This window comes from Scyliorhinus canicula, chromosome 8 (genome assembly GCF_902713615.1).
Source record: "Scyliorhinus canicula chromosome 8, sScyCan1.1, whole genome shotgun sequence".
Lineage (NCBI taxonomy): Eukaryota > Metazoa > Chordata > Chondrichthyes > Carcharhiniformes > Scyliorhinidae > Scyliorhinus > Scyliorhinus canicula.
In genome coordinates, this window is record NC_052153.1 from 110396524 (window position 1) to 110424455 (window position 27932).

The following is a 27932-nucleotide window of genomic DNA, read 5'->3' on the forward strand; positions in this document are numbered from 1 at the left end:
AGTGCCAGGCAGAGGATGGCCAGGACATGGGGTCCAGACAGGCACTTCAGGCCACACAATGTGACTGCCAGGGCCGGGGTGCACGGGATGCTCTAATTACCTCCAGGTTCACCGAATAGGGGGCCTGGCCGACGGCACTAACACCCCACCCACCACCAACTCCCCCCCCCCCCCCCACACCGCCCTGCACCCCACTCCATGATTCCTACCAGTGGGAGTGGGCCCTGGGTTGGCAGTCACAGCGGGTCTGGTCTGGGGATGGAGGATGATGATAACCCGCACTGCAATGAGCTCTGGTGCTCCACATCGTATGCTGAGGTCTGACTCCTGCGCATGGTAGAACCTTCCACCATCCACCTGGGCGACCCCTGAATGCGAGCTGGCCATACTATCACACCACCCCACCGAACCTCTGGGGTGGCCGAGATGGAGACAGGGTACGAAGGGTTGGACAAGAAGGTAGGGGTACCGGGGCGATGTGCGGATCCGACCAGAGTGTCCCGGTCCGGGACCACCTCCACCGGCTGCCCATCTTCCACTGCACCCCTCCCAGCACTCCCTCTACAGTTGACCAATGCAACCCATCCCTCACACCTTTCAGAAAGAACATCGAGGCACGTTGGAACTTTTGTACACAAGTGTTTATTTTGCAAATAACATGTGAACATCACTCTTATGGTTTGTGCCCTAGCCCCTAACACTATCCGATGTGCCAACTTAACTGTGTCTACCTTTCTGACTTTATGGGCTCTAATGCTAGGTGGATCCCCAGGCAGTACATCAGTGTTGGAAGCAGCCTGCTGCAAATCCCACCATGTGACACTGGTCCCCTTGGCGGCCGTCTTCTGGGGTGACTGGGTCTGGAGGGGCCCGTCAGTTGCTCGGGTGCCCCATGTGGCATGGTTCCACCTTGTTCTGCATGCCTGATGGGCCTGGGACAGGAGTGGGGGGGTGGGTGGGGAGGGAGGAGTCCGGAGCGCTGTGGTATTCCACCATTATCTCTGCAGGTTTCATCAACACAGGCCCCGACACCTTATTCTCCTTCGGGGTGCCCGGTGGCCCCCAGGCTACTCCGTGAGTCAGGGGTGAGATCGGAGCGAACCCTTGGGGCTCCCCTATCAATTGGCGCTGTCAGTCCTGGAGGCCTGCTGTCATCTCGACGAGAGTCTCCATGCTCGTGGCCATGGAGCACAGGGACTGGTCCATCTCCCTCTGGGACTGTGCCACCTCCATTCAGGACTGGGGCAGGTCAGCCTGTGCCCGGGCATTGATGTAGACACCCTCAGCCATAACCTGTTATAACTGGGCCAAGCTCTGGAGCGCTGCTGCAATTTCCATGTGACCAACGTACATAGTTTCCTTTGACAGGCCAGCCCTGACCTGCGCCTCAGCCACCGCCTTCACAGAGTGTCCCAGGCCTTGGACATCCTGACCAATGGCCAATACCTTTGTCCAAAGGCTTTCACTGTGGACGCCACCAGTGTGGTGTTAGCCTGGGTGGCACGCATTGTAGGCACCGTCTGCTGCCCCTGCAAGCAGTTGGACTCATTGAACTGCAACTGCAAGCGCTGGATAGTTGCTGACAGCCCATCATTTAATCCCTGATCTGTGTCAGCATCTCCATTATCCAGAAGCCTGAAAGCCATCTGGACGGCAGCTAGTCCCTGAGGTCAGGCCACCCTCCAACCATCTGCTCCCTCGGTGTACTGGAGCATCTGTGTGGTGAGCACCAGATAGTGCCCCAGGAGCCTCTTCACTAGCATGCCCAGCCGAGGTGAGTGCCTCTGGTGACAGCTGTGACAGGAAGTCAGTGTCGTCTCCGGACTGGTGCTCCAGGGTGTCTTGGGCTGGTAATTGGGGACTCGAGTCACCGACCGTTGCCTCCTCATCGCTGGAAACTGCTTGGGGTTGGAGTCAGGGTAAGGGGAAACCAGAAGGACTCATCTCATCGCCAAGTGATCCTGCAAGACACAAGAAATGACACATGATTGGATCGCAGGTTGGGTGGTGAGGGGTTGGTGTGGGGGTAGCAAGGGGGCGGCAAGGGACTGGTGGGTGGGTGGTGAGAGGGTGGGGTGGGGGGGTGCTGAGGGTTCATGTCACGCATGCCATGAGACACCACAAGGGAGATCTCACTTGGTTGCCTGATGCCCACCTCCACCTCGGTGACTGCCCTCTCCCCTGGCCCACTGACCAGGCCCATTGCTCCGTGACAGTGATGGGCTTCAGGTCCTGTGGTCCTCCTCTGGTCTTCTCTCTCCCTCTGGTTATACGGTGTCTTCTCCTTGGGACGGGCGAGGACGGGGGGGGGGCGGGGGTGCTGGGGGACAGAAAACAGTGTTCGACTGTCAAGCGTGGGCAGCACAGTGGGTGGGCAGCTGGTGGCCTTCTTGGACAGGACATCCGGTTATGGTGGCCGGTATGGAAGCTGGCATGTGGTGCAGGGTGGGGAGCGTGGGGTTCTGCCTCCCTTCAGATGGGTGAGGGGATTGGGTTATAGTTGTTTGGGATGGGATTGGTGCCAGGGCACAGTGTTGCGTACTCACCTTGGCCGCCTTGGGGAGGTTGTGCAGCTTTCTGCAATGCTGACCAGTCCTGGCAGTGGGGCCCATAGCTCTCAGTCTCTGCCGCCTGTGCTCAGGCCTGCTGTACAGTGACGGTGGCAGCTTCCCACCCTTGAGGAGCAGGGTGGTCCGCCTCTCCGACACGGCGTTTAGCAGGGTCTCAAACCCGGCATCTGAAAACTGGGGTGCCGCTCTCTGTACTGTCATCTTGTTGACTGGGATGAGTGTGTGTGGGGAATGGAGTGATAATATGCAGTTGCAGCTTGTCAGCCTCTTGAGTGGAAATCCTGACCCCAGCAAATTGGACACCATTTTTCATTGGAATCGATCAAGTTCCACGTGGCGCTGGTGCTAGCCCATTAACGGATCCTGAATTGCTCCAGGACCGGCGCCATATTAGTTACCATAGAATTCCACCGGTTCAGTCCCAGCATCAACACTTAATTTCTGAAATGGAGATCCCGCCCCTTGTATTTAACTGATGTTGTAAAAGATGGAGTGCCACAGCTGCATTTACCTACACTGGCAAAATTCTCTGGCAAGATCATGTTTACTGCAGATCCATATAAAAAGTTGGACCAAGCAGTCTTATAGACTTCCCTGGCAGGGCTTTTCATTGAGGTTTTCATTAGACCTGCAAGGTCTGTAAATTTTTTGGAGAAATGTAATATATTGTTGGACACATCCTTCGAACTCTCCTTTTCCCAGTGTTGCACCTTCGTTTAAACTTCCCTTAGGGAATCCTGCAGCTATAACTTTTCTTCTAATGTTATGCCCCTTTAATTTTGAAAATATGGGACTGGATTCTCTGTAGCCCAATGCCGAAATCGTGGTCCTCAATTGGGCGGAGAATGGAATCTGACGCTGGAATCAGGGTCGGCAGCGGTTTGACGCCTGTCTGCCATGCTTTGCCATCTCCAAACCAACGTCATTATGACACGCGGCACGTACCGTTTCAATGCCGTTGGCGCATCACTAGCCGGCTCACCCACGATGCTTCGCCACCGATGGGCCACTTTCCCGCTGGCGGGGGCCACTTGTGGTCCAGAGCATGCGGGAACCCAGCATACCGGCTGTGGGCAGTGTCCAGCACCACCACACTCAGCCGGGATCCATGCCGCTGGCTGGGTGGGCTTCTGCTAGGGCTGGGGGTCTGGTGGGGGTGGGATGTGGGGTCGTGGTTGGCGGATTGGGTACAGCCGGCACCATGTTTTATGGTGTGACCAGTGCAGGTTGTCAGCCGTGCGCATGCGTGGCCCAGGACCCACCCATTCTCCGGCCATTTTCGGTACAATCCGCGGGAGTTTCATTTGGCGTCGGTGCTAGCCCCTCACCGGTACTGGAATCGTTGAGTGTTTTGCGCAGATTTTTCCGCTGGCGTCAACACTTAGTCTCAGAAACGGAGAATCCAGCCCATGATTTTTAAGCTTTCAAGTGATTGGAAATTTTACAATTTGCAATGAGACAAGACAAACTGCTTAAAAATGAAAGGCCACATTCCAAGGTGAAGGTGAAAAACAAACTAATCGTCCTCAGGAAAGTGTTATGAGAGACATATTTCTATAATTTAGACACCCATCGACATCCGTAACTGTCAATGAAGAGCCATTAAAAATATCCAAGTATTGGACATTGAAGCAAAGGCTTCAACAGGGAAATAGTTAAAAAACATGTTTTAAAAATATTGTAACAGCAGTTGAAATTCAAGCTTGTATTGTTCTGAGTCAAGGTCAGATTATAGTTTGCAGCTTGGCAGTGAAACCTTACACCAGACTCTCAGCTCGACTGCAAAGGGAGCACAGCCAGCAAGTTAGATATCAATGTGAGTGATGGTAAAGATCACCATTCAGAATTTACAATTCAAAACTTGTAAACCACTAGGGAGCAAAGAGGGGGGCGGTATAATACCCCAAATGTATAAAGGGCGTGATTCTCCGACCCCCTGCTGGGTTGGAGAATGGCCGTGGGGAGGCGTGAATAAGAGATCCTACAGCTGCCATAGATAAGCATGCCCAAAACCTCTTGGGATACCCAATGGGCAAAGTATTTCGAGGCAAGACTGTCCAGCTACAGGGAGAGATTGCAAGAGAATAGGGTAGATGAATGCGTGGCTCAAGAGTTGGTGCAGGAGGGTTTTAGATTCCTGGATCACTGCGCCTATTTCTGGAGAAGGTGGGACATGTACAAGCGGGATGGTCTGCCCTTGAAGGTGGGTTTGCTAGTGCTGTTAGGAGGAGTTTAAACTAGTTCAGCAGGAGGAGGGGGACACAGAGCATTAGTACAATAGGGACACAACATTCTAGTAAAGGGACCAAGATACAGAGGGTTTAGCTCCCAGGGAGTAAGGTGGGGCTGGGTGGCCTCTCTTTTAATGCTAGGAGTGTTATAGGTAAGACTTGTGGTGATATGCATCACTGTAAATAAACAAGGCGTTAATGCAAATACACTAAGACTAGGTAAACACTAGAGAGGGAGCACCAGAGGCATCATGACACACAGACATTCAACCAATAGGTCAGTAAGATAGGACACGACCAATGGGCAGTCAAGACACACCTAGAGGTGACACCACCACAAGGAGCTACCCATATAAAAGGACAGGGCACACATGCTCTTTCTCTTTCCATAGGTGACACTCAGAGAGACAGGGGCAGATCAGGAAGCATCACACCCACCGCATGGATTAGAGCAGATGAGTTAGTTGGATTAAGTTACTATAGTAAGATTAGCAGGAGAGTCGAACTCAAGTAGGAGAATTGTTAACTGTTCAATAATTGTGTTAAACCTATCTTCAAGTCTGAACCTTCCTTTGTCAGAGTACACATCAAGGAAGAAGCATGAAGAAGCACAACCCAAAAGACTGATGAGTTAAAAGCACGGAATGATGGTATTGTTGCCATCACAGAGGCGTGGTTGAGGGAGGGACAGGACTGGCAACAACATTCTGGGTATAGGTTTTCAGGTGAGACAGGGGAGGGTGTAAAAGAGGCAGTGGTGTTGCATTATTAATTTAGGAGTCAGTTACTACAGTAAGGAGGGATGATATCTTGGAAGAGTCTTCAAATGAGGCTTTGTGGGTGGAACTTAGGAATGACAAGGGGCAGCTACATTTCTTGAAGTGTATTAATTTTAGGCCCCCAAGATGTCAGTGGGCAATAGAGGACTAGATATGTAGACAGTTCAATGAGATGTGTAACAATAATATTAGGGTAATTATATTTGGGGATTTCAACTTCACCAACATTAATTGGGATCGTCATAGTGCAAAAGGTTCAGAGGGGGCGGGTTTCTTTAAATGCATTCAGGAGAGCTTTCAATGTCAATATGTAGAAGATCCAACAAAGGACAGTGCAGTGTTGGAACTCATTCTGGGGAACAAAGCCAGACAGGTGTTCGAATGGCAGTGGGGCAGCGTTTTAGTGATCGCGACAACAACATAGTGTGATTTAAGCTTGTTGTGGAAAAGGAAAAAGATGGTTTGCAAAGAACAGTTTTGGATTGGAGCAAGGCAGATTTTATTAGAATAAGGCAGGATCAGGCAGCACGGTGGCGCAGTGGGTTAGCCCTGGTGCCTCACGGCGCCAAGGTCCCAGGTTCGATCCCAGCTCTGGGTCACTGTCTGTGTGGAGTTTCCACATTCTCCCCGTGTTTACGTGGGTTTCGCTCCACAACCCAATGATGTGCAGGCTAGGTGGATTGGCCATGCTAAATTGCCTCTGAATTGGAAAAAATTAATTGGGTACTCTAAATTTATTTAAAAAAAGAATAAGGCAGGATCTGGCCAAAGTAGACTGGGAACAGCTTCTTGTGGGGAAAGTCTATAGCAAAGCAGTGGGGGTTGCGGAGGGGAGCAGGGTGTTCAAAAATGGAATGGGGAGAGTATAGACCTAACGGCCAAGATTCTCCGCTACCTGGCGGGGTGGGCCATACCGGCGCTGAGGAGTGGCGTGAACGACTCCGGTGTCGGGTAGCCCGAAAGCTCTGGAATCCTCCGCACCTTCAGGGGCTAGGCCGGAGCTGGCGGGGTTGGCGGAAGAGCCTCCGCCGGCCAGCACAAGTTGGTGCATGCATGAGAGCGCCAGCGTGGACTGGCGTCATCCCAGTGCACGCACGGGGGGGGTTCTTCTCCGCGCCAGCCATGGCTGACCGTTACACCGGCCGGCGCGAGGGAAAGAGTGCACCCATGGCACAGGCCCGCCCGCGGATTGGTGGGCCTTGATCGCGGGCCAGGCCACTGTGGGGGCCCCTCGCCATGGGACCAGATCCCCCCCCCCCCTCCCCCCCGAGGAACCCGCAGGCCACCCGCAGGGCCAGGTCCCGCTGGTAAGGACCTGGTCTAATTCACGCCGGCGGGACCAGCCGAAAACGGGCGGCCACTCGGCCCATTGCGGAGTGGAGAATCGCTGGGGCGGGGGCGCTGCCAACAGCACCCGACCGGCGCGGTGCGATTCCCGCCCCCGCCGAAAAACCGGCATCGGAGAATCCGGCACCCGGCGTTGGGGCGGGATTCATACCCCCCCCCCCCCCCCCCCCCCCCCCCCCCCGCCGATTCTGTGGCCCGGTGGGGGGTCGGAGAATCCCGCCCAACATGTTCCCTTTAGTGTGAAATGTAGGAGCAACAAGCCCAGAGAACCCTGGATATCTAGTAATATTCAGGATTGGATAAGAAAGAAAAGAGAGGCTTTTAGAAGCTAAAAAGGGAACAAATCAGCAGATGCCTTAGTGGAGTATAGAATGTTCTCTGAGGAACTTAAGAAAGCAATTGGGAGAGCAAAGAGGTGGCATGAAAAAGTACTGGCGGGTAGGATTCGGGAAAATACCAAGATATTCTGTAAGTATATTAAGGGAAGAGGATAACCAGGGGAAAAAGTAGGGTACATTAGAAACGAAGGGGGCAATCTGTCCGTGGAGCCTGAGGGCGTTGGTCGGGTGTTGAACGAATATTTCACATCTGTCTTTAGAAGAGAAGGAGGTTGTAAGTACAGAATTCGAGGAGAGCAACACTCCAAGGTTCTTCAAATGTTTGACACAGGGTGGTATTAGAGATTTCGATGGTGGACAAATCCCCAGGTTCAGATAAGTTGGATCCCTGGCTGCTGTGGGAGGCAAGGGAGAAAATTACATGGGCTTTGACTCAAGTTTTCATTCCTCTCTGGCCACATAGGAGGTGCCAGAGGATTGGACGGCAGCTAATGTAGTTCCCCTTTTCAAGAAGGGTGGTAGAGATAAGCCAGGTAATTACAGACCAGGGAGTCTCACATCAGTGGTTGGTTTAGCACACTGTGCTAAATCGCTGGCTTTTAAAGCAGACCAAGGCAGGCCAGTAGCACGGTTCAATTCCCGTACCAGCCTCCCTGAACAGGCGCCGGAATGTGGCGACTAGGGGCTTTTCACAGTAACTTCATTTGAAGCCTACCTGTGACAATAAGTGATTTTCATTTTCATTTCATTGGAAAACATTCTGAAGGAGAAAATTAATCTCCACTTGGAGAGGCAAGGTTTGATCAGGGATAGTCAGCATGGTGTTGTCAGAGGGAAGTCATGCCTAACTAAATTGATTGATTTTTTTTTGAGGAGGTGATCGAGTGTGTAGATGAGGGCAGTGCAGTTCATGTAGTTTATATGAATTTTAGCAAAACCTTTGACAAAGTCCCACATAGGAGACTAATAAAGAAGGTAATAGCACATGGGGTCCAGGGTAATTTGGCAAGTTAGATCCAAAACTTTCTTTGTGGTAGGAGACAGAGGGAGGTGGTAGTAGGCTGTGTGTCTGGAGGCTGATGTCCAGTAGCATACCACAGGGATCAGTGCTAGGTCCCTCATTATTATGATACATATAAATGATATAGATGAGAATGTGGAGGGGATGAAAAGTAAGTGTGAGGATGACTGGAAGATTGGCAAGATGGTTAATAGTGAGAAAGACGGTCTTGGGTTCAGGAAGATATCTGACGAGTTGGTCAGATGGGCAGGTAAGCGGCAGATGGAATTTAAGCCTGAAAAGTGTGAAATGATACACTTTGGAAGGAGTAGCAAGACAAGGCAGTACTCAATGAATGGCACGGCACTAGGAAGCTCAGAGGAACAGAGGGATATTGGGGTGCTTGTCCATAGATCCCTGAAGGCGATATGGTTAATACGGTCATTAGGAAGGTATATGGGACACTTGCCGTTATCAGTCGTGGCTGAGATTATAAGAGCAGGGAGGCTTTGTTGGAGCTATACAATATTTGGTTAGGCCAAAGCTGGAATACTACATGCAGTTCTGGTCAATTCACTATAGGAAGGATGTGATTGCACTAGAGAGGGTGCAGACCAAGATGTTGCCCAGGATGGAGTATTTGAATTATGAATAGAGGTTGGATAGGCTTTGGGTGTTTTCTTTCCATCAGAGAAGGCTGAGGGATGTACGATTATGAGGGAGATCGACAGATGGATAGGAAGCACCTACAGGGTCAATAATGAAGGGGCAGAATTTTAAGTTGAGGGAAGGAGGTTGAGAGGGAATCTGCAGGAACATCTTTTGACCCAGAGTGCAGTGGGAGTCTGGAATGCACTGCCTGGGAGGTAGTAGAGGCGGTAAACCTCACAGTCTTTAAAACGTCCATGGAAGAGCATTTGAAATATCATAACATTCAAGACTATGGGCCAAGTGCTGGAAAATGGGATTGGTGTAGATTTTGTGTACTTCGTTGGTGTATACTCGATGTACGATATGACTCTATGGCTGGGATTCTCCCTTCTGGGGACTAACTCCCCAGGCCGGCGGGAAAACCGGCGCCAACCACTCCGGCGTCAACAGCCCCTGAAAGTAAAGAATTTTCTGAACTTTCGGGGGCTATGTGGACGCCGGAGGGGTTGGTGCCACTCCAGCCTGCGCCGAAGGGCCGGTGTGATCTCGCGCATACGCGAACCTGCCGGCGTATTTCCGCGCATGCGCGGGGGTCTCTTCTCCGCGCCAGCCCCCGGGCAATATGGCGGATCCCTATAGGGGCCCGACGCGGAGGAAAGAAGTCCCACAAAGGAACAAGCCCGCCCACAGATTGGTAGGCCCCGATCACGGGCCAGGCCACCGTGGGCCCCCCACCCCCCGGGGCCGGATCCCCCCACGCCCCCCCCCCCACCCCTCCGAGGACCGCCCCCCACACATGTACCTGCCATGCACGAGGTGAGTAATTCACGCTGGCGGGACTGGCCAAAACTGGACGGCCGCTCAGCCCATCAGGGCCCGGAGAATCGCCGGAGGGGGGCGCTGTCAACGGCCCCCGACCAGTGTGGTGGGAATCCCGCCACCGCCCGAAAAACCACCAGAGAATAGGGCAGCTGGCGTCAGGGTAGCAGGGCGGGATTAGCGCATCCCCCGGGGATTCTCTGATCCAGCAGGGGGTCGGAGAATCCTGGCCTATGTCTCTGAAAAAGTCACATAGACTCAAAATGTAAACTGTCCCTCCAGATGCTGCCAGACCTGTTGACTCTTTCCAACATTCTCTGTTATTGTTCAAGAAAACCATGTTTGATTGGCTTCTTATTGCTCACAATTTAAACAGTTAAATACAGTCTGATTTGGAAAAGACTTATCCATGTGAAAAAGAAACTTAAACCTTTGCTGTGACCAACCGTGGAGGTTGAATAAAGTAAAGCCAATTCACCCTTTCTCACCTGCTCCATAGCACTCTGAACCTACCTTCGGAAAATTTGCCGTAATATTTTCACACGTCCTCAGGCTGTTAGAGGCAAGATCAGTTTTCTCCTAAAACCAAAAATAAACCACAAAAACTCTCTTCCAGGTCCAGCAATCACTCCTCAGAAATGTTTGTCAGGCTGCAATCTCCAAAATAAAGCATTGCTGCCAATTTCTGCAGTCGCTGGCAAGTACACCTCCATTAACTTGTTCAATGCCCTTTGCTACATTTGGGACACATCCCAGTTTTATATATATTATATATATTGGTAATGTATACTCAGTTTCATTCTGTCTGTCCATCGAATGATCATGTCCATCAACATCTCTTTCCACCTCCCTGCACAAACCACTGGCAATGATTGGCCATCAATCCTTGGCCTGCCATCGGCCCCTATCTATTTCCCAGGACTACAGTATATTCCGGCAGTTGACTTTTGTAAGTATACATATATCACTGTAGATTAACTCACTATACTCAGGAAACAACTTTGAGTTTGTGCTGCTGGTCAGAATGAGATGCTGGGGGATTAAGCAATGGAAAAAAGAGGGGTAAAGGGGTGCTTCTCTTAGCTGTTTTCCTTACATTCATTCAAAATGAAGATCAAAAAAATGCAAACCTGAGCCAGAAATTGGAAAATTGTACTAGATATTTACTCAAATGTTTTGCCATTCAGTTTGATGAGGGAACAGCATGAAATGTGTGGTAGTATTGCAACACACAAATTGTAGGCCAGGTAATGCTGAGCAGAACAATCAGGTGGAGAGGATATCTCAGGTTTCCCCATCCAATCTCATCTGCACCTGTACTGCATGTGTCCAATGCTTTAGCCAATTGGAGCCCTTAATAACAAATTAATTTGACTGTATCAAGCAGCATGTGACAAAGGGGCAGACTTTGCACATGAAGCAGCAGCACTAATCAGTAAATCAGACTGACAGCTACAATTTTCCAGTCACTGCGGAACATGACAACATTTATTCAGCATTTCTCTGATTACAAGAGCACTTTCAGTTTTTTTTACACATATCAGACATTAACGAGCCAGAATTTGTCTTCACATGATAATTGCTAAATAATCTTGCAGTGCATTGTAGTTCGACTGACATAAATGCAGGATGATATGTGTAGAACGATGTTGCTCTTACTAGTTGCCAATGGTACGGTTTATTTAGAGCAGATTGCTTTTAGAATTGCCACTTTTTTCCTCTTACTCACCAATTGCTGGCATGTTAGAAATTGCCACAAACTGGGAGCGGTGCACAAGCCTGATGTCGAAGGTTGCCTTCATAGTAGGTTCATCAAAGCATGGGTAAACTGATCGGGCATGTGTTGGTTCCAACAGTGATGCAATGATAATTCTGATTGGAGGAAAAACATACAATTTATAAGAGTTAAAGAGCAAAAGTGTGGAGGTAGAGAACCATTCAGATGCTAGAACATGGTCCTTCAACACAACATTTGCCAGTCCTGAAATCAGTGATCTGAGATATTGGAGGCTTTCCCAGGACGGAGCCTGCTAATGTCCCCAGCAGTAACCTTGTCAGTGTATCTGATATAACAGGAGAGCACCACAACTTCTTGAGACGAGCAGGTGCCCACTGCCTCTATGGGTTAATCTCGGGCATCTGCCAGCCTGCTGTTAGTGGAAGCTATTGATCGGAGGCTGCCCAGGACTTGACGCACCCAGGACGAAAACAAACATAACTCAATGAAATATCTCCATCACAGAAATTCTCTAGTATTTTCTGTGCACTCCTCATGTAAGTCCACTGGGAGACCAGCAGAATATTTAGGAGCATGTTAGGTTCCGGCCTCACAAACAATTTTCTGGGAGGGCTGTTTGGAGTAGAATACCCACCCGTCCCAAGCGTGACTCTTTATGTGAGTGGTTGCACCCAAGGAAGGCAATTTCCTGAGTCCCTGTCTAAATTTCACCAGGGGATGAACAAAGCATACTAGCTTGTTGAGCTGCACAAGTGAGTTCCACCCACAGCTCGACACCTGGCTAGGACAGCTGCAGAAAATCTGTATTTGTGAGATCATTCACAAACTTTCCCTGAGGTTGGAGCTGCTGGCTCCATATGCAATCCTGACCTTCACACTCCATCAAGAGTGAGGATTACAAATCCATGATGCAAGCTGGAGACCTCACCCGTTACACTGATGTATTAAATGAACTCCCACTGTTTCCGTATTCCTAGCAACACCACCCCATCACAATTATTCCAAGAATCAATATGACTTTCTAATACCACAATTAACCTTGCAACCTAACATATAAAATTGAAGGGCAGGAAAAGACCTGCTGGTCCATCAAGCTTGCCCCACGCCATGTTAACAGGAGCATCATGACCATTGTGTTTTTCCTCATGTTTCCATTCAAAGTACCTCCCCCACACCCACCTCTAGTTGCCTGCTGAATCAGATGTGTATTTCCTTTATTAATGCTCAATTTAATTTTGGTTTGAAACAAGGGTGAATTCTCCATTGGCGGGATTCTCTGTTCCGCCAGCAGCACGCCCTCGCTCGTGGCTTTCCCGGCAGCGTGGGGCGGCTACAATGGGAAACCCCCATTAGCCAGCAGGCAGAACGGAGAATGCCGTTGCCAGTGATCACTCGCCGCCAAGAAACACTCAGCTGGGGAGGTGGAGAATTCACCAAGATTTTTCACTGAAAAATAATCAGGTAACTGGGCAGTGACAGGTCCAGACCAAAAGAAAGGCTGCAGTTCACAATTATTAGCAAAACACTGCAAAGCTCGAGCCAACACTATTGGACACAGCCTGCAAACCTCTCTGGGTTTTAAAAGGAAAAAAAAAATGACTGCTAAAAACAAGAAGAGAAAAAGGCGCATCGATAATTTAACGTTGTATCCCTTCAGCACTTATACTTTAAACCTCAAATTCCAAACAGAACTCTTTGCATATAAAAGTAAATTACTGCGGATGCTGGAATCTGAAACAAAAACAGAAAATACTGGACAAACTCAGAATGTTTGACAGCGCCTGTGGATAGAGAAGGGAGCACGTTTCGAGTCTGCGTGGTGTTTTGAGAAAGAGTCATCCAAGAGACAAAGGCTCTCCGATACCGCAGCCAAGTTCTGACGCAGGCGTCAAAAGCGGCGCGAGCCACTCCAGCCCGTTTATGTAGGGGGCAAATATGGCGTCGGAGTGGTATCCGCTGCTCCGACGCTTGGATTCTCGCGCCCCCCGGCGATTCTCCGGAGAATCCCGGCCAAAGAGTCATCCAGTCCCGAAACGTTAGCTCCCTTCTCTCTCAACAGATCCTGTCAGACCTGCTGAGAACTCTTCACATTCCACTTTTAATTTTAACCAGGAATCTTTTTTTGCATTACAGCTTTTGGAATATCAATTGATTGAACAGGCCATTGTGTGTCATCTCCCAAGAATTTACCGTGTTTTTTCTCGTTTTCCCAGTTACCATCCGACTGGAGGGGTTTCTTGGGAATTCTTCCATCAGCATCTGACCAGGGGAATCATTCAACCCTACTTGAACACAGTTTTGGATTTCTCCAGCCTGAACATGGGTCCACTACTCCCATCCTTGCATCGTAACTCCAGATTGGAAAAACCGCGTGTTCCAAATTGCCCTCGGCTCCTTGTTCTGGTTGCTCGCACATTCTCTGTCTGCCTGCTCCAAAACTGCTCGAGACACAGACTGATTCCAGCATGAATGCCTCACAGACTACAAAATACAACTTAGATATAAAATTAAATTCCCAACCTCCACAATCCTTCTCCACTAGCACAATACTGACATCAATCCAGAAAGATGTTCTACCTACCATACAATTGAGCAGTGTTATAAGGATTTCAGTACCAATGCTTAACAGGCAGTGAGATACATTCATAAACGGGGACCAGTTCTTACAAACAAAAGGAATATCTTCAAGTCGAGCCTTTTTTTGAATTACCTGGAAGCATGGGGAGCCTATAGTTCCCCATTGCTTGTTTCATGGCAATGCCAACCAAACAGTCACTTTTCTGCTGTGGTATCATTTTTTGTAATTGTTTGTAATTTGTCATTCTTGTATTTGTCCTGATGTGTACAAGATGAAAAGCTTCAGCAGCATGTCTCTCTTTTCAAAACTACCAAATGGCCATTGATATCATTGGGTCTGAAGGGTGAAATGAGTGTGGTGGAGTTAACAGCAGGAGGTAAGATTGCTGATTCAGTTTGCTTCAGTAATCTCAGTGGTCAGGAAATTTCACGGGGCTTTCCTCAATCTCCTGCTGTAACTATAGTAAAAAAAAAATATCAGCAGGACACCTGCAGGATTTCAAGGCCTCTGTCTCTGTGTTAGCTCAGATCCTATCTGTAGCTTTGCTCAGTGACGTATCTCTCATAGTTCTTAAAACTATTATTAGCATTCACCACTTAAGCACACATATTTTAAACCTTATCCAAAATAAGCATAAGAAACAGAAGTAGGCTGGGATAAACCATAACTCTTGTTAACTAATTGATTCCTTGCTAACAAAGGGTTTGCCTGTTCTTACAGCAGCACCTCAGTGCTGTTTTCCTCTTTTGAAATCATTTGTTCAAGTGATTATATTTTTATATTGTCACTCTTTAAAACTGTACTTTATTCTTAATATCTCTTAACTCTGGATCCTTCATACAGGCTCATGTATAATTACCACCAGACCATCTTGCCGTGAGACAACTATCCTGCTGATACACATTTTGATGAGTCCACATAACATGTAAATTAACATTTTGTTAACATTCTCCAGTAATAAACTTCGTTAAAATCTTACATAGTCTATTACGAGCTTTTTTCTGCTATAGGAAAACATGTTTTTAATATGACTAGAAGATTCAGAGTAAATTAAATAACTCTGAACATCATTTTTAGGACTGCTGATGTCTGGTAACATTACAAATCATACAATATGTCATTTTTATGAAAGTTACTGATAAAGTGCCTCAAAATCTAATGAATCCTTGAAGATGACAAAACAAATGCATCCCTATTTGATAGCTACCACAATAGCACAATATGTGATCTGACAGGCATTGGCTTCACCATCTGGACAGAATCACAGCAATATGCATCATTGTGGTTTAAGTTAAAATAGCATTACTCAGTTAGCTGGATTCCCAAGGGTTAGCTTGAAAAGATGCATTCCAATACCATGGATCACTAAATGGCTCAGAAAAAAATGTTGATACTATTAGAGTTGGAAAGGATTCAACTTGAGTCTACTCACCAGCCTGTTCTCACTGACGTGCACTAGCCCTTGGTTGAGCAATGCCTAGATTTTAAAATGATCATCCTTATTTTCAACATCTGCACCAACCCCTTCAGTCTCACCCCTCTCTACTTCTATACCTTCTCTTAAGTGAGCTTAAGTGGGGTGCTCTTTCCAAGGGCCAGTGCAGACTTGATGGGCCGAATGGCCTCCTTCTGCCTGTAAATTCTATGATTCTCCAGGCCTGCAACTCTCCAAGATATCTGCACTCCTGCAACTCTGGCCTAATGCACACCCGTAACTTTAATCACTCCACCTTTGACGCCTACTATTTAGCTACTAAGATCCTAAGCTCTGGAATTCCCTTCACAAACCTCTCCGCCTCTCTTTCCTCCTTTAAGATGCTCCTTAGTGTCCACCTCTTTGACCAATGTCATCTGCCCTAATATCTCCCTATGTGGCCTGAAGTGAAATAGCATTTGCTAATGCTGCTGTGAAACACCTTGGGGCACTTTACAATGTCAAAGACCTTTATAAAATACAAGGTGATTGCTTTTCTTTTTATTGCTAAGGTCTATTTTCCTCATGATATTGTCCTGACTCAGATGAACACAGGCCTATTTTTTGTGATTTCAATGTCAGCAAAGCATGTACTATCTAACATTATAACTGTGAAGCTGACGGAAATCTCTGGCACCCAGACATGCACAGTTACACACAGTTACACATAGAAATTCAGAACTTGATGCCATTGATTCCCAGCCATTTCACAGGTTGCATCGTTGGAATCCTTGCAGGGGGAATCTTAGAAATCATTTGATTTGGGGTTGGATTCTCCATTCTGGACACTAAGTGCTGCTGCCGGGGGAGAATTGCGCTAACTGCGCGGCTCCCGCTCAGTGTGCCGTCCAGGAGAAATTCATGTAATTCAAATGGACCAGCAGGCAGCCCATGAGCAACCAACCCGATTCCCAGCCCCACTGGTGTCTGATACGCTGGAATTAGTATTCAGAACCTGGCAAGCCGGAGCACCTTTTAACCGCTCCACTCAGCACAGACTGTCATTTCACCCAAGAAGATGGCAGCTAAAAGACTTGTTCCAAGGTTCCTGGATGCTGACATTGACCAAATGCGAGACGCCATTGAGGAGCGGTGGGACAGAGACTCAAATCCCTGACACTGAACAAGTCCTGGGCTGAGGTAGCAGAGTCTGTGAGTGCTGCCAGATTCACCAAGAGGACCAGCATGCAATACTGTAAGAAGGTGAACGACCTCCTTCGAGCAGCTTGGGTGAGTAACCACCTCTGTGCTCCTGGCATCACTCCCGTCTCTCACTCCTTATATCTGCCCCTAATCCCCTCGAGGTCAACAGTGCCCCACCTGCCTGCATCTCCCTTAAGACCCACCCTCCAAGAAACCCCAACACATGTATTTGGCTAGGAGCTTTGAACACACAGACCACCACCACCTCCACAAAACTCATGTGCCAGCGTCTCACTATATATTTTTTGTGTCTTCCATAATTGCCAGGAGCACCAGAGAATGGGAAGGGGCATCCCAGTTATTTGGGTGCACACGCTCTCCGAGGGCCATCCAGGCCCTCAGAACACCCCAGAGCACCACTCGGGGAAAGACACCGATGGCTCTGCTTTCACCTGCACCATCCACCATCGCAGAGACTATCACCTCGGTGGGTAACATGAGCACATCAGGTGGAGGCAGGGACTCCTGAGGGAACGGGCAGTTGGAGAGCTGCCAGATCCCCGGAAATAGCTGTTGTACAGATAGATGTTGTGCTTCTGAAAAAGGTGACTCCATCACTGTTGTAGATGCAAAAGCATAGACAGAATCTACAAAAGGATGTTTAGCAACTTTACAGCGCCGCAAGTACAGCTAGTGGGGTACAGCTGCCTTCAGGCGCAGGAGATGGTGCCGACAATGCGTGACACTCAAGCCAACACTGCAAGGGTGGCGTCTGTGGTGGAAGGCCAGGGTCAAGACATCAGAGCCATGTGTCAGGACTTCGAAGGCTTGGGGCACAATGTGCTATCCTTGGATGAGGCACAAGACAGGAGAGTCCAGTCACAGGCGGACATGTTCCGGGCGCATATGAACATTGCTGTGACACTCCCAGCAAGCTCTGAGGGCATCAAAAGCATTGGCCGGGCGCTGACTGACCCCAGCCAGTCACAGAGGAACATGTCATAGGCACAGATGGACATGACCGAGGCAGTGAGGGACTTTGATCACTTGTTGAGGGGCATAACCCAGTCTCAGTGCGTCATGGTTGAGGGCATCGAGACCATGGTTCAGACAAGGATGGGCATCCAGGACTGACAGAGCTCATTCCAGCCTCCCCTCTGTCCCACGGAATAGCCCGGGGGCTAGTGCGCACCCTGGAGGAGGAGGAAGTGACGGGGCACATCCCAATGCCCCTGCAGGGGAGGTTCCAGAACACCTCAGCCCTTCTGAATGCCCCTCACCTGACTGATGCACGATCAATTCCACAAAGACGAGAGTTGAATACAACTGAGGCTTTATTACACTAAGATGTGTGGCCTCCTACAGCAGCTGGTGAAATGGCTGCTGTACAGTGAGCACACAATTTATACTCTGCCTACTGGGCGGAGCCAGCAGGCAGGGACTACCCCTGTACCTGTAGTACAGGGCCTTACCATACATACCCTAATATATACAGCAGTGGTTACTACCACACTGACACTGGCGCACTTCATGGGCAGTGGGCAGAACAGGTTGACATGTCATCACCTGCGACACCCAAAAGTTGGCTTGGCCCATCCAGGTCGAGGATCTTCATACTATTCCCCCCAAGGGCATCACAGAGCAGAGTGCAAGACAAGCAGCAGGCCGCCTCCAATCCTGTATGTGCTGTCTGGGTCAACACGTAGAAGAATCGGGAAGCCACAAAAGAATAGAAAGACAGATGTAACTTAAGTTGACATGGGTGTAGCATAGAATAGATAGTAAGGGGGAAGAGTGCACATGTAAATATTCATCTTTAAACACTTTTTGCACCACCAGTCCAACCAGCTTATGACATCTGTCTCATGGGTGGGAAGGATTGGCTGGGGCTGGGTGTTGTGTGGCAGCAGGTGGGCTTGGGGGGGTGATGGGGATGGCTGAGGTACAGCGCCAATGACACATGAATGTCCCACATGGTTACACCCTCACCGAGAAGTGGCAGGGCATGGGGGTAGCAGTGCGAACCAGTACTGTATAACAGCATCCCCAGTGAGTGAGCCCTGACCATTCACCATCTCCCATAACTCCACCCCCTCCACTCCTCCCCAGGCAATATATTTGGGCCCGAGAGAAGAAATTGCCTGCACACATACAAGGATCATCTAGCGGATGTGGTATGTTATCTTAAAGATTGAAATCAGACTTTGTCAGAAAATGAGGAGCAGCAGAGTTCATCTTACAGCGAGTCGTCATCACCCCAAGTCGCATTGGCAAGACCCGCTGATACTGTCAACCCTGTGGTGATGCTGATATGACCCTCGGAGGGGGGAGGGGTTCTGTGATAGTGGAAAGGAGTGGAAGTCTAGGAGGGAAGGTGGTGTGAAGGTCTAATGGAAAGGGAAGGGGTGGATGGACTGAGGCAGAGGAAAGATTGAGAGTCTCAGGGGAAGGTGGATTCTGTGTGGGAGAGGGGGTTGAAGTAGGGGGAGGGGGAAACGATGGGACAGGGCAGCAGAGCTGCCAGTGGCCAGGTCTCCTAATTGCTAAATCAGGAGGTGATGTGGTTGTCTGGTGTGCGGTAGCCCTGGACCACATGTTAGGTTTCCTGATGTGCTTGCTACGGTAGTAGGACAATTGGCCGAAAGACAATTGGCCGAAAGACAATTAGCCAACCGACAATTGACAGACAGGACAATTCACAGACAGGACAATTGGCCGATAGGACAATTAGTCGACAGGGAACCCGCTTAAAATAGTTATACTAAATTACGTATTCAAAGCCCTTCAGTATTTATCATGGAGTTTGTCAAAACGGAGCGAGGAGGCAAAAAGCTTCTGTTCGAGGGATAGGCCTATATTATTGACAAAACCAGGGAATCAAAGACTTATTGGGGATGCGCAAATCGTAAAGTCTGCAACGCAAGAATGACAACGATCGATGACGTAATTAGCAGAACGTCTTCTGAACACTCGCATCCGCCAACACCTATTGAAAATCAAGCTTCAAAAGTTAAAGAAGAAATAAAACATCTTGCTGCACAATCTGAACAATTGCCAAACTCTATCATTGATAATGTAACGTCCGATATCCCCTTGACCATTGTCGGAGCATTACCAAAAAAGGACTCTCTCAAGCGTACGGTGCGACGAAAAAGACCAGTAATAAGTGAGGAAGGACTATATAAGACTCCAAGAGGTGATGATTTTTTACTCTATGAAAATGAAGATGTTTCTATATTTGGTACGTTGAAAAATTTGGAAATTTTATCCAAGAAAACCGAGTGGTTTTGCGACGGGACTTTTGACTCTGCACCTTTGGGTAAGCAGCTATACACGATCCATGCACTAATTTGTGAATGTAAAACAGTGCCACTACTTTATTGTGTAACAAACAGTAAAAGTGTGGCACCACGCCTTCAGTAGAAGAGTCAATGTCCATCACCCTAATTTATCCAAATTAATTCAGAAACTTAGGATTGAACAGTCAAGCACTGAAATTATAATAGAACAGGCATTATCAGGGGCTGATGCGGCAAGGGAAAACAAAAAATACATTCGCCTCAAGGAAAGACTCCAAAAACTTGTACTCAACTACAATGCTGAAGATGGGTTGCAATTTTTACGTGCATGTGCACATAATTGTATGTAAGAGTTTTTAATAGACTGTTCCTGTCTTTTTTTATATAAATGAGTAGTTTTTTTAATAATCCTTAATAAATAATATTCCTTTTTTTTGCATTTGTTAGTTTTTAGTAAGCTGTTCATATCATTTAATAAATAATTTGTTGTATTTGTATTTCTATTTCGCCTATCCCTTTTATTCTTTTATTTTTATCGCCTATCCCTTTTATTCTTTTATTTTTAATAAGTGTCGGCCAATTGTCCTGTCTGTGAATTGTCCTGTCTGTGAATTGTCCTGTTTGTCAATTGTCTGTCGGCCAACTGCCTGTCGGCTAATTGTCTTTCAGCGAATTGTCCGCATACGGCTTGCTCCGGCTCCATGCCTAGGTCTTCCTGGAAACCATCCTTGTCCTCCTCATTAGAGGAGGCCTACTGTTTTTCCTCCTCCGCCAACATGCTGCTTTGCCATGGTGTGCAGGATGCAGCAGGCCACCACGATGCTCAAGACCTTCTGGGGGCTACAATGGGAGCCCCACCAAAACAGTCCAGACATCGGAAGCACATATTGAGAATGCCAATGAACCGCTTGATGACGGTTCTGGTTTCTATGCGGGCATCATAACGGTTCTCTGCTTCAGTCTGGAGCCTCTGCACAGATGTCATTAGCCATGACCTCAGTGAGTAACCCTTGTCACCCACTAGCCAACCCCATATCCGAAGGAGTGCCTCAAAGACGTCAGGAACCGATGAATGCGTCAGGTTGCATGCGTCCTGCATGTTGCCTAGATATTGGGCACTGATGCGCGTGATTTGCAGCTGCTGGTTGCACACTAACTGCATATTCGTGGTGTGGAAGCCCTTACTCTTGATGAAGGGGACCCCATGTCGAACCGGTGCTCGGAGGGCAACATGCATTCCATCGATTGCCCCCTGGCCTGGGGCTTGCCAACGATGGTGGCACATCCTGCTGCCCGGGCATCTTGTTGGGCCGGGACTAGGTTGAAATTGATGTAGACTGATGCCCTGATGCATAATGCATTCATGACAGCATGGATGCATCTGGTGTGCAGATGTCTGAGATATCCCACACAGGTCCCTACACAAGCCCTGGAATGAGCCACAAGCATAAGCCTTCAGGGTGACCGTCATCTTGACGGCCACCGAGAGCGGGTGTCCTCCTCCATACCACCGCGGTGTCAAGTACATCTGGTACAGATGGCACACAGTCTCCCTGTTGAGCTGGAGTCGGCGGTGGCATATGCGGCCCAGCATCTCGTCAAAGGACAAGCGCTGACGGTATTGATGCACTATCAATTACGATGAGACAAGAGTAGAGTGTAATCGAGGCTTTATTAAGCAGAGATGTGTAGCCTCCTGCAGCTGCTGCCGAAATGGCTGCAGCTCGTGAGCACACACATTTATGCTCCGCGCTGACGGTATATACATGGCCTGATATGGTACGTCCTTCATACCTCCTCCTCGACCTGTTGGCCGATCAGCACTTGAGCCTCACTGGATGGCTCCAGCACTTCTGCAGCAGGCTCCTTTTGTGCAGGGTCTCCCCTGAGCTGGCCCTGCTCCTCCGTGCATCTGCAAAGGCAGCAGCAGCCAAGTAGATAGCAAACATAGCTGGCTGTACTCCTAAATTAATTTTCTGTGGGAGAGGGGGATAGACAGAAACTGTTATGATTCCCTTGACCACCCAATGTCACCATGGTCACTCTGTATTGCTGCGCTACCCGTAACAGGCTCCCCCTCCCCCGTTCCCCCCCTTCCCCGGCCCATTCAAGATGATGTAGTTCTCACTGCAACCCATTGCCATCAGTGACTGGTGCCCGGCCTGTGATGTGAGGAGCCTCTAGCCTCACCACCAATCCCTGCCAACAGGGCTGCAGCAACCGATGTTCACGATAGGATCTGTGGTTCCTGTCCTGTTTCTTCCAGTGAGGTCAACTGTGGGTCACCTCGCTGGGTGGGCCATGTGTTCTGCCATCAGCAGGGTGGAAACCGGTTGTTTGGTAGAGACAGTCAACTTGTGCAGGCAGTCGCCCCCATGCTAAGAGGCTGGTGTGCAGATGGGAATGCGAGGTATGTGAGAGTGTGCTGGGAGCTTAGCTGCAGTGTGATGTGGAGCTAGAGTTTTACACACAGGCTGTGACATGGATCTGGTCAGGTTTCCTGGCTGGGTGCAGGATGGTGGGATCAGGAGCATGGTGGATGGGCAGCGCTTGGAGACAGTTCCTGACCCTGATGGGTGGGTTAGCGGATAGTGCCACAAGGTGAGGCTTTACCCTGAGAGAGGCTGTGTGCCAGGGAAGGTTCCAACAGCCACTGTGAGTGTGTCCGTTGTTTGGGGTGAGCTGTGCCAATCCCCTGCTTGCTCTGCTGTGGGGCTGTGCTTCTAAGGAGTGCACTGAGGAGTGCCAACACCTGGTGGGCCTGCGACTGAGCATGGCCACATTCATCCCCTTGATGAAACTGCTGGGGTATGAGGGTTTATAGAGAGGCGGGCTGGGTGGGTTCCCACACGACCAGAATACCTCTGAGCATATATCAGATACAGTGAGCAGTCAGCAATGTGAACAGCCAGGAGCCTGTAAGTTGCTGAACAGGCAGGTTTAAATTACATACTGCAGCAATGGGGGTCTGAGCCAGGCTACCCCAATCCCAAGGAGGACACCCAATGATGACCCGGTGGCGCAGTGGTTAGCACTGCAGCCTCAGTGCCAGGGACCAAGGTTCGATTCCAGATTCGGTTGATGTCCATGTGGAGTTTGCACTTTTTCCCCGTGCCTATGTGGGTTTCCTCCGGGTGCTCCAGTTTTCTCCCACAGTCTAAAGATGTGCAGGTTAGGTGAATTGGTCGTGTTAAATTACCCCTTGTGTCCAAAAAGGTTGGGTGCGGTGGGGGCTTTGACATAGGTGGGGTGCACTTTTGAAGGGTCAGTGTGGACGCGATGGGCTGAATGGCCTCCTTCTGCACTGTAAATTCTATGTAAATTGTAAATGAGTAGCAGAATTATACTCAGGGCAGAATTCACTATGAGGAAAATTATTAATCATGAAGTGTCTAATATTCTTCCTTTAATGACCAAGCCATTAGTTGAAGAGACTGGCCAGGATTCTCCGCTGCCTGATGCCAGCAGCGAGTTTGCGATCGGGTGAAGAATGATGTGCGGGCACATAACGGGATTGCAGCCCACCCTGATCCCGTTGTGATGCTCTGCTCCCTGCACGTAGGGAAAGAGCACCCTACCCAAGGTCAACACCTCCACCCTATCCCCATAACCCAGTAACCCCACCCAACACTAAGGGCAATTTTGTACACTAAGGGCAATTTATCATGGCCAATCCACCTAACCTGCACATCTTTGGACTGTGGGAGGAAACCGGAGCACCCGGAGGAAACCCACGCACACACGGGGAGGATGTACAGACTCCGCACAGACAGTGACCCAAGCCGGAATCAAACCTGGGACCCTGGAGCTGTGAAGCAATTATGCTATCCACAAGGCTACCGTGCTGCCCATTGGAATTGATGTCAATTTTAAAGGTGATCAAATGCAACATACATTGAAAATCAGATACTAAGAGGTTGCCTTTAATATTTAAATGCGCCACAGTTATCACAAACAATGTTTATTTGAACCCATTTCTGGAAAAATAGAAGAGAGAAATAAAATTGGTATTTCCATTTAAATATAGCCTTTCACATCCTCAGGATGTTCAAAAGCATTCACATACAAAGATATCGGGCTGGATTCTCCGCCGGCGGGTTGCACCGTTTTGCCAGCAGCCCGGGGGTTTCCCCGATGGCATGGGGCTGCCCCACAATGGAAAACCCCATTGACCAGCTGGCGTAACGGAGCATCCCGCCGGCGTGCTGAACAGAAATGGGGTGCCTAGGGGTGGAGAATCCAGCCTATGGGCGGTATTCTCCGCCGGCTCAAAAATCGCGGAGGCCGTCGTGAACTCGGCCGAGGTTCACGACGGCCTCAGGGCTCGCTCCCCGCATCTAATTCACCCCCACCCGGAGGGCTAGGAGCGGTCCCCCGTCGTTCCCGGCTGCGACCTCGGCCGGCGGAAATGACGCCCAAATGGCACTTCGCGGATATCATCCGCGCATGCGCAGGAACCCGCGCATGCGCAGATGACATCAGCGCGCAGACGACGCAAACCTGCGCATGCGCGGTGCCGTCTTTCTCCACCGCCGCCCGGCAAGACGTGGCGGCTTGATCTTGCCGGGCGGCGGAGGGGAAAGAGTGCGTCCGTTTTGGATGCAGGCGCGACGATCGGTGGGCACCGATCGCAGGCCTGTCCCCTCCGGAGCACAGTCACGGTGCTCCCATCCCAATTGGGCCCCTGGATGCCCCAAACGGGCATCCGGCGCCCGTTTCACGAATGCAATGACCAGGTGTGGGTGCTGCCGTGGTGAAACGGGCGTGAAGGGCCGGCCGCTCGGCCCATCGGGCTCAGAGAATCGGCGCTCGCTGTGAAAAACGGCGAGCGGCGATTTTTCCGAGGGGGGGGAGGGGGGAGAATCGCGGGGGCGCCAGGGGGAGCGTAAAAAATGTTGGGAGGCCCTCCCACGATTCTCCCACGCCACGTGGGGAGCGGAGAATTCCGCCCTATACTTTTGAAGTGTGGTAATGGTTGTAAAGTAAACAAACATGCAGCCAAGCTACTCAGAGATAGATCGCACAAACAGTAACCCTCACTTCCCCAACCTCTCATCTTGTACACAGCAGTTAAATTATCTGATTTGACATAAATATTTTCAAAACAGTTCACAAGGTTGTCGCAGCAGATCCCCCTCTTAATTGCAGGAGCCGATTGCACACAATATGAGGCAGCAGACAGTGACTGGAGAAGAAGATTTGCCTGCAAAGCTTCTTCCAATCCGAGGAGGACATCTTGAAGAGCACAGGCAGGGAGACAGCGATGAGCAGCAACCCTGGAGGAGATGCGTGTAGAGTCTCTTCACACCTTCAGCGGGGTTTTCCGTTCCAAAGACCAAATGCTGACTTTGTCACAGGATTCATGGAGTTTCACGACAGCAAAACTGGCGGCGCACCTGGACTGATTCAGCTTCTGTTAAGAGGCTAGCACCAACACCATGTGGAACATAATCGATTTCAATGAGAAACGGTGCTGGATTCGCCGGGTCCTAGATTGACACTCGGGAGGCTGACAAACTGCAGCCGCATATACACACTTCACTCTCCACACACACCATCCAGGCCAACAAGATGGCAGCAAGGAGAATGGCCCCACGTTACACGGATGGAGAGGTTGAGATCCTCCTGGACGCGATAGAGGAGAGGCGGATGACCCTGTACCCCGGCCCAGGAAGGAGGCTGCCAGTCGCCGCCATTTGCCATACCTGGGCCCAGGTGACAGAGGCAATAAGCGCCTTTAGCAAAGCTGTCGGGACTGAAATGCAATGCCGGAAAAAACAACCTCTGCAGGGCGGCCAGGGTGAGTAGGCAGCACTGTGCCCCTGGCACCAACCCCATCTCGCACACCCATAAACTGGACCACCCAGCCCCGCCTGGAGGGCAGCTGAACACCCATGCTGCACCACATGTCAGCACCCATACCAGCCATCATGGCCGGTTCCCTGGCCACTAAGGCCACCAGCTACCCATGCCCTGGGATCCATGAGTCGGACTGTCTAACACAGCATAGCAGATTGGACCGTAGCCCTTGACCTGAGCTGCTGGACACCTCGGAGCTTGAGTCCGAGGATGACAGTGATTTCCCATCACAGCTGTCTCCACCATCCCAGAGGCAGGCACCTCGGTTGGGCGCTTTAGTGAAGAGGTTCCTGTGCACCACACCAGCTGATCCAGTACAGCAGGTGGAGGTAGCAAGGAGGCGGACGATCGGAGGGCTGTCTGACCCCAGGGAATAGCTGCCAACCAGGCATGTTTTGGCCTTCTGGATTGTTCAGACAGTCCCCTTGATTGTGGAGATGCAGTTGCTGAGCCAGAGACCACATGAGGGGTTGTCGGCGAGCATCGAGTACCTGCAGGTGTAGTTGGAGGAGTCCAACCACATTCAGCAGCAGGAGGTGGTGCCAATCATGTGTGCCACCCAGGCCAACACCGCATGGGTGGCAGCTGCCGTGGAGGCATTGGGGGAGAAGGAGTCGGCTATGAATCAGCATTTCCAAGGTCTGGGGCATTCTGTGCAGGCACTGGCCAAGGCCCCGGACAGGGTTGCCTCCTCACAGGAGCCATGTGCCAGAGCCACCTGGAGGCGCTTTGGAGCGCGGCCCAGTCACAGACACCATGGCTGGGAACGCTGGCGGCATTACCCAGGCGCTGGCCAATGTGACGCAGTCACAGAGGGAGGTGACCCAGTCCCAGAGGGAGATGACGCAGTCACCGGCTGATGTGACACACATCCAAAAGGTGGTGGCACAGTCCATGGGTGATGTGACGCAGTCCCAGATGGAGATGATTCACTCCCTGTGTTCCATGGCCGCGAACATGCAGACACTGGTCGACACCAGAGCGGGCCTCCAGGACTAACAGCTCAAGGTGGCAGGGAGCCTCAGGGGATATGTCCACTCACACTCCCATCCCATGGAATAGCCCGGGAGCCATCGGGCACCCCAAGCGGGGTGGAGGTGATGGGGCCCATGCTGGTGACTCTTGCCGGGGGGGGGGGTTCCGGAACACCGCAGCACCTTGGACTCCCCCACTCCTGTCCCTGGCGCATCTGGTGGGCAGCGGGCAGAACAGATCGGCACCATGCCACCTGGGAAATCTGAGCAGCAGCTGGGCCCATCAGGTCACCCCAGAAGATACAGGTCACAGGGTGGGAATAACAGCAGGCCACCTCCATTCCTGCTACCATAAGAACATAAGAACATAAGAACGAGGAGCAAGAGTAGGTCATCTGGCCCCTCGAGCCTGCTCCGCCATTCAATGAGATCAGGGCTGATCTTTTGTGGACTCAGCTCTACTTTCCGGCCCGAACACCATAACCCTTAATCCCTTTATTCTTCAAAAAACTATCTTTATCTTAAAAACATTTAATGAAGGAGCCTCTACTGCTTCACTGGGCAGGGAATTCCATAGATTCACAACCCTTTGCGTGAAGAAGTTCCTCCTAAACTCAGTCCTAAATCTACTTCCCCTTATTTTGAGGCTATGCCCCCAGTTCTGCTTTCACCCGCCAGTGGAAACAACCTGCCCACATCTATCCTATCTATTCCCTTCATAATTTTATATGTTTCTATAAGATCCCCCCTCATCCTTCTAAATTCCAACGAGTACAGTCCCAGTCTACTCAGTCTACTACCATCTGGGGATCCACGTAGACATAGCGTTAGGGCCCCTTAGACACCAGTTAAGATGGCACGAGTGCAGGGCACAGTTTAGTTATAGTGGCTCGGGCACAAATCTGTATATAGTTTGCCACATTAAACACCTGTTCACATTGAGCTTAACTCAGTGCTCTGTAGATGTGCATGAGGGGTAGGTTGGTCTGGCTGTCCAGAGAGGGGGTGGGCTGGGGAAGGGGAGCGAGCAGCCGTTGTGGGTGGCCTCGGAACCCACCCCCCTACCCCTGTCCCCCTGACCATCCCCACCACTGCCACCCCAGAGATTCAATGGGATGCCAGCTTGCATGCA

General features: G+C 50.2%; 1 protein-coding gene across 1 annotated transcript in view; it reads right to left on the bottom strand.

The window, feature by feature from the left end:
- LOC119970440 (aminopeptidase Q-like) overlaps positions 1–27932 on the bottom strand; it is a 239078-nt gene that overhangs the window by 190388 nt on the left and 20758 nt on the right. Inside the window, exon 2 of the mRNA XM_038805049.1 lies at positions 11465–11607. Within this exon, the coding sequence (XP_038660977.1) occupies positions 11465–11607 (143 nt within the window). The remainder of the gene's footprint in view (positions 1–11464; positions 11608–27932) is intronic.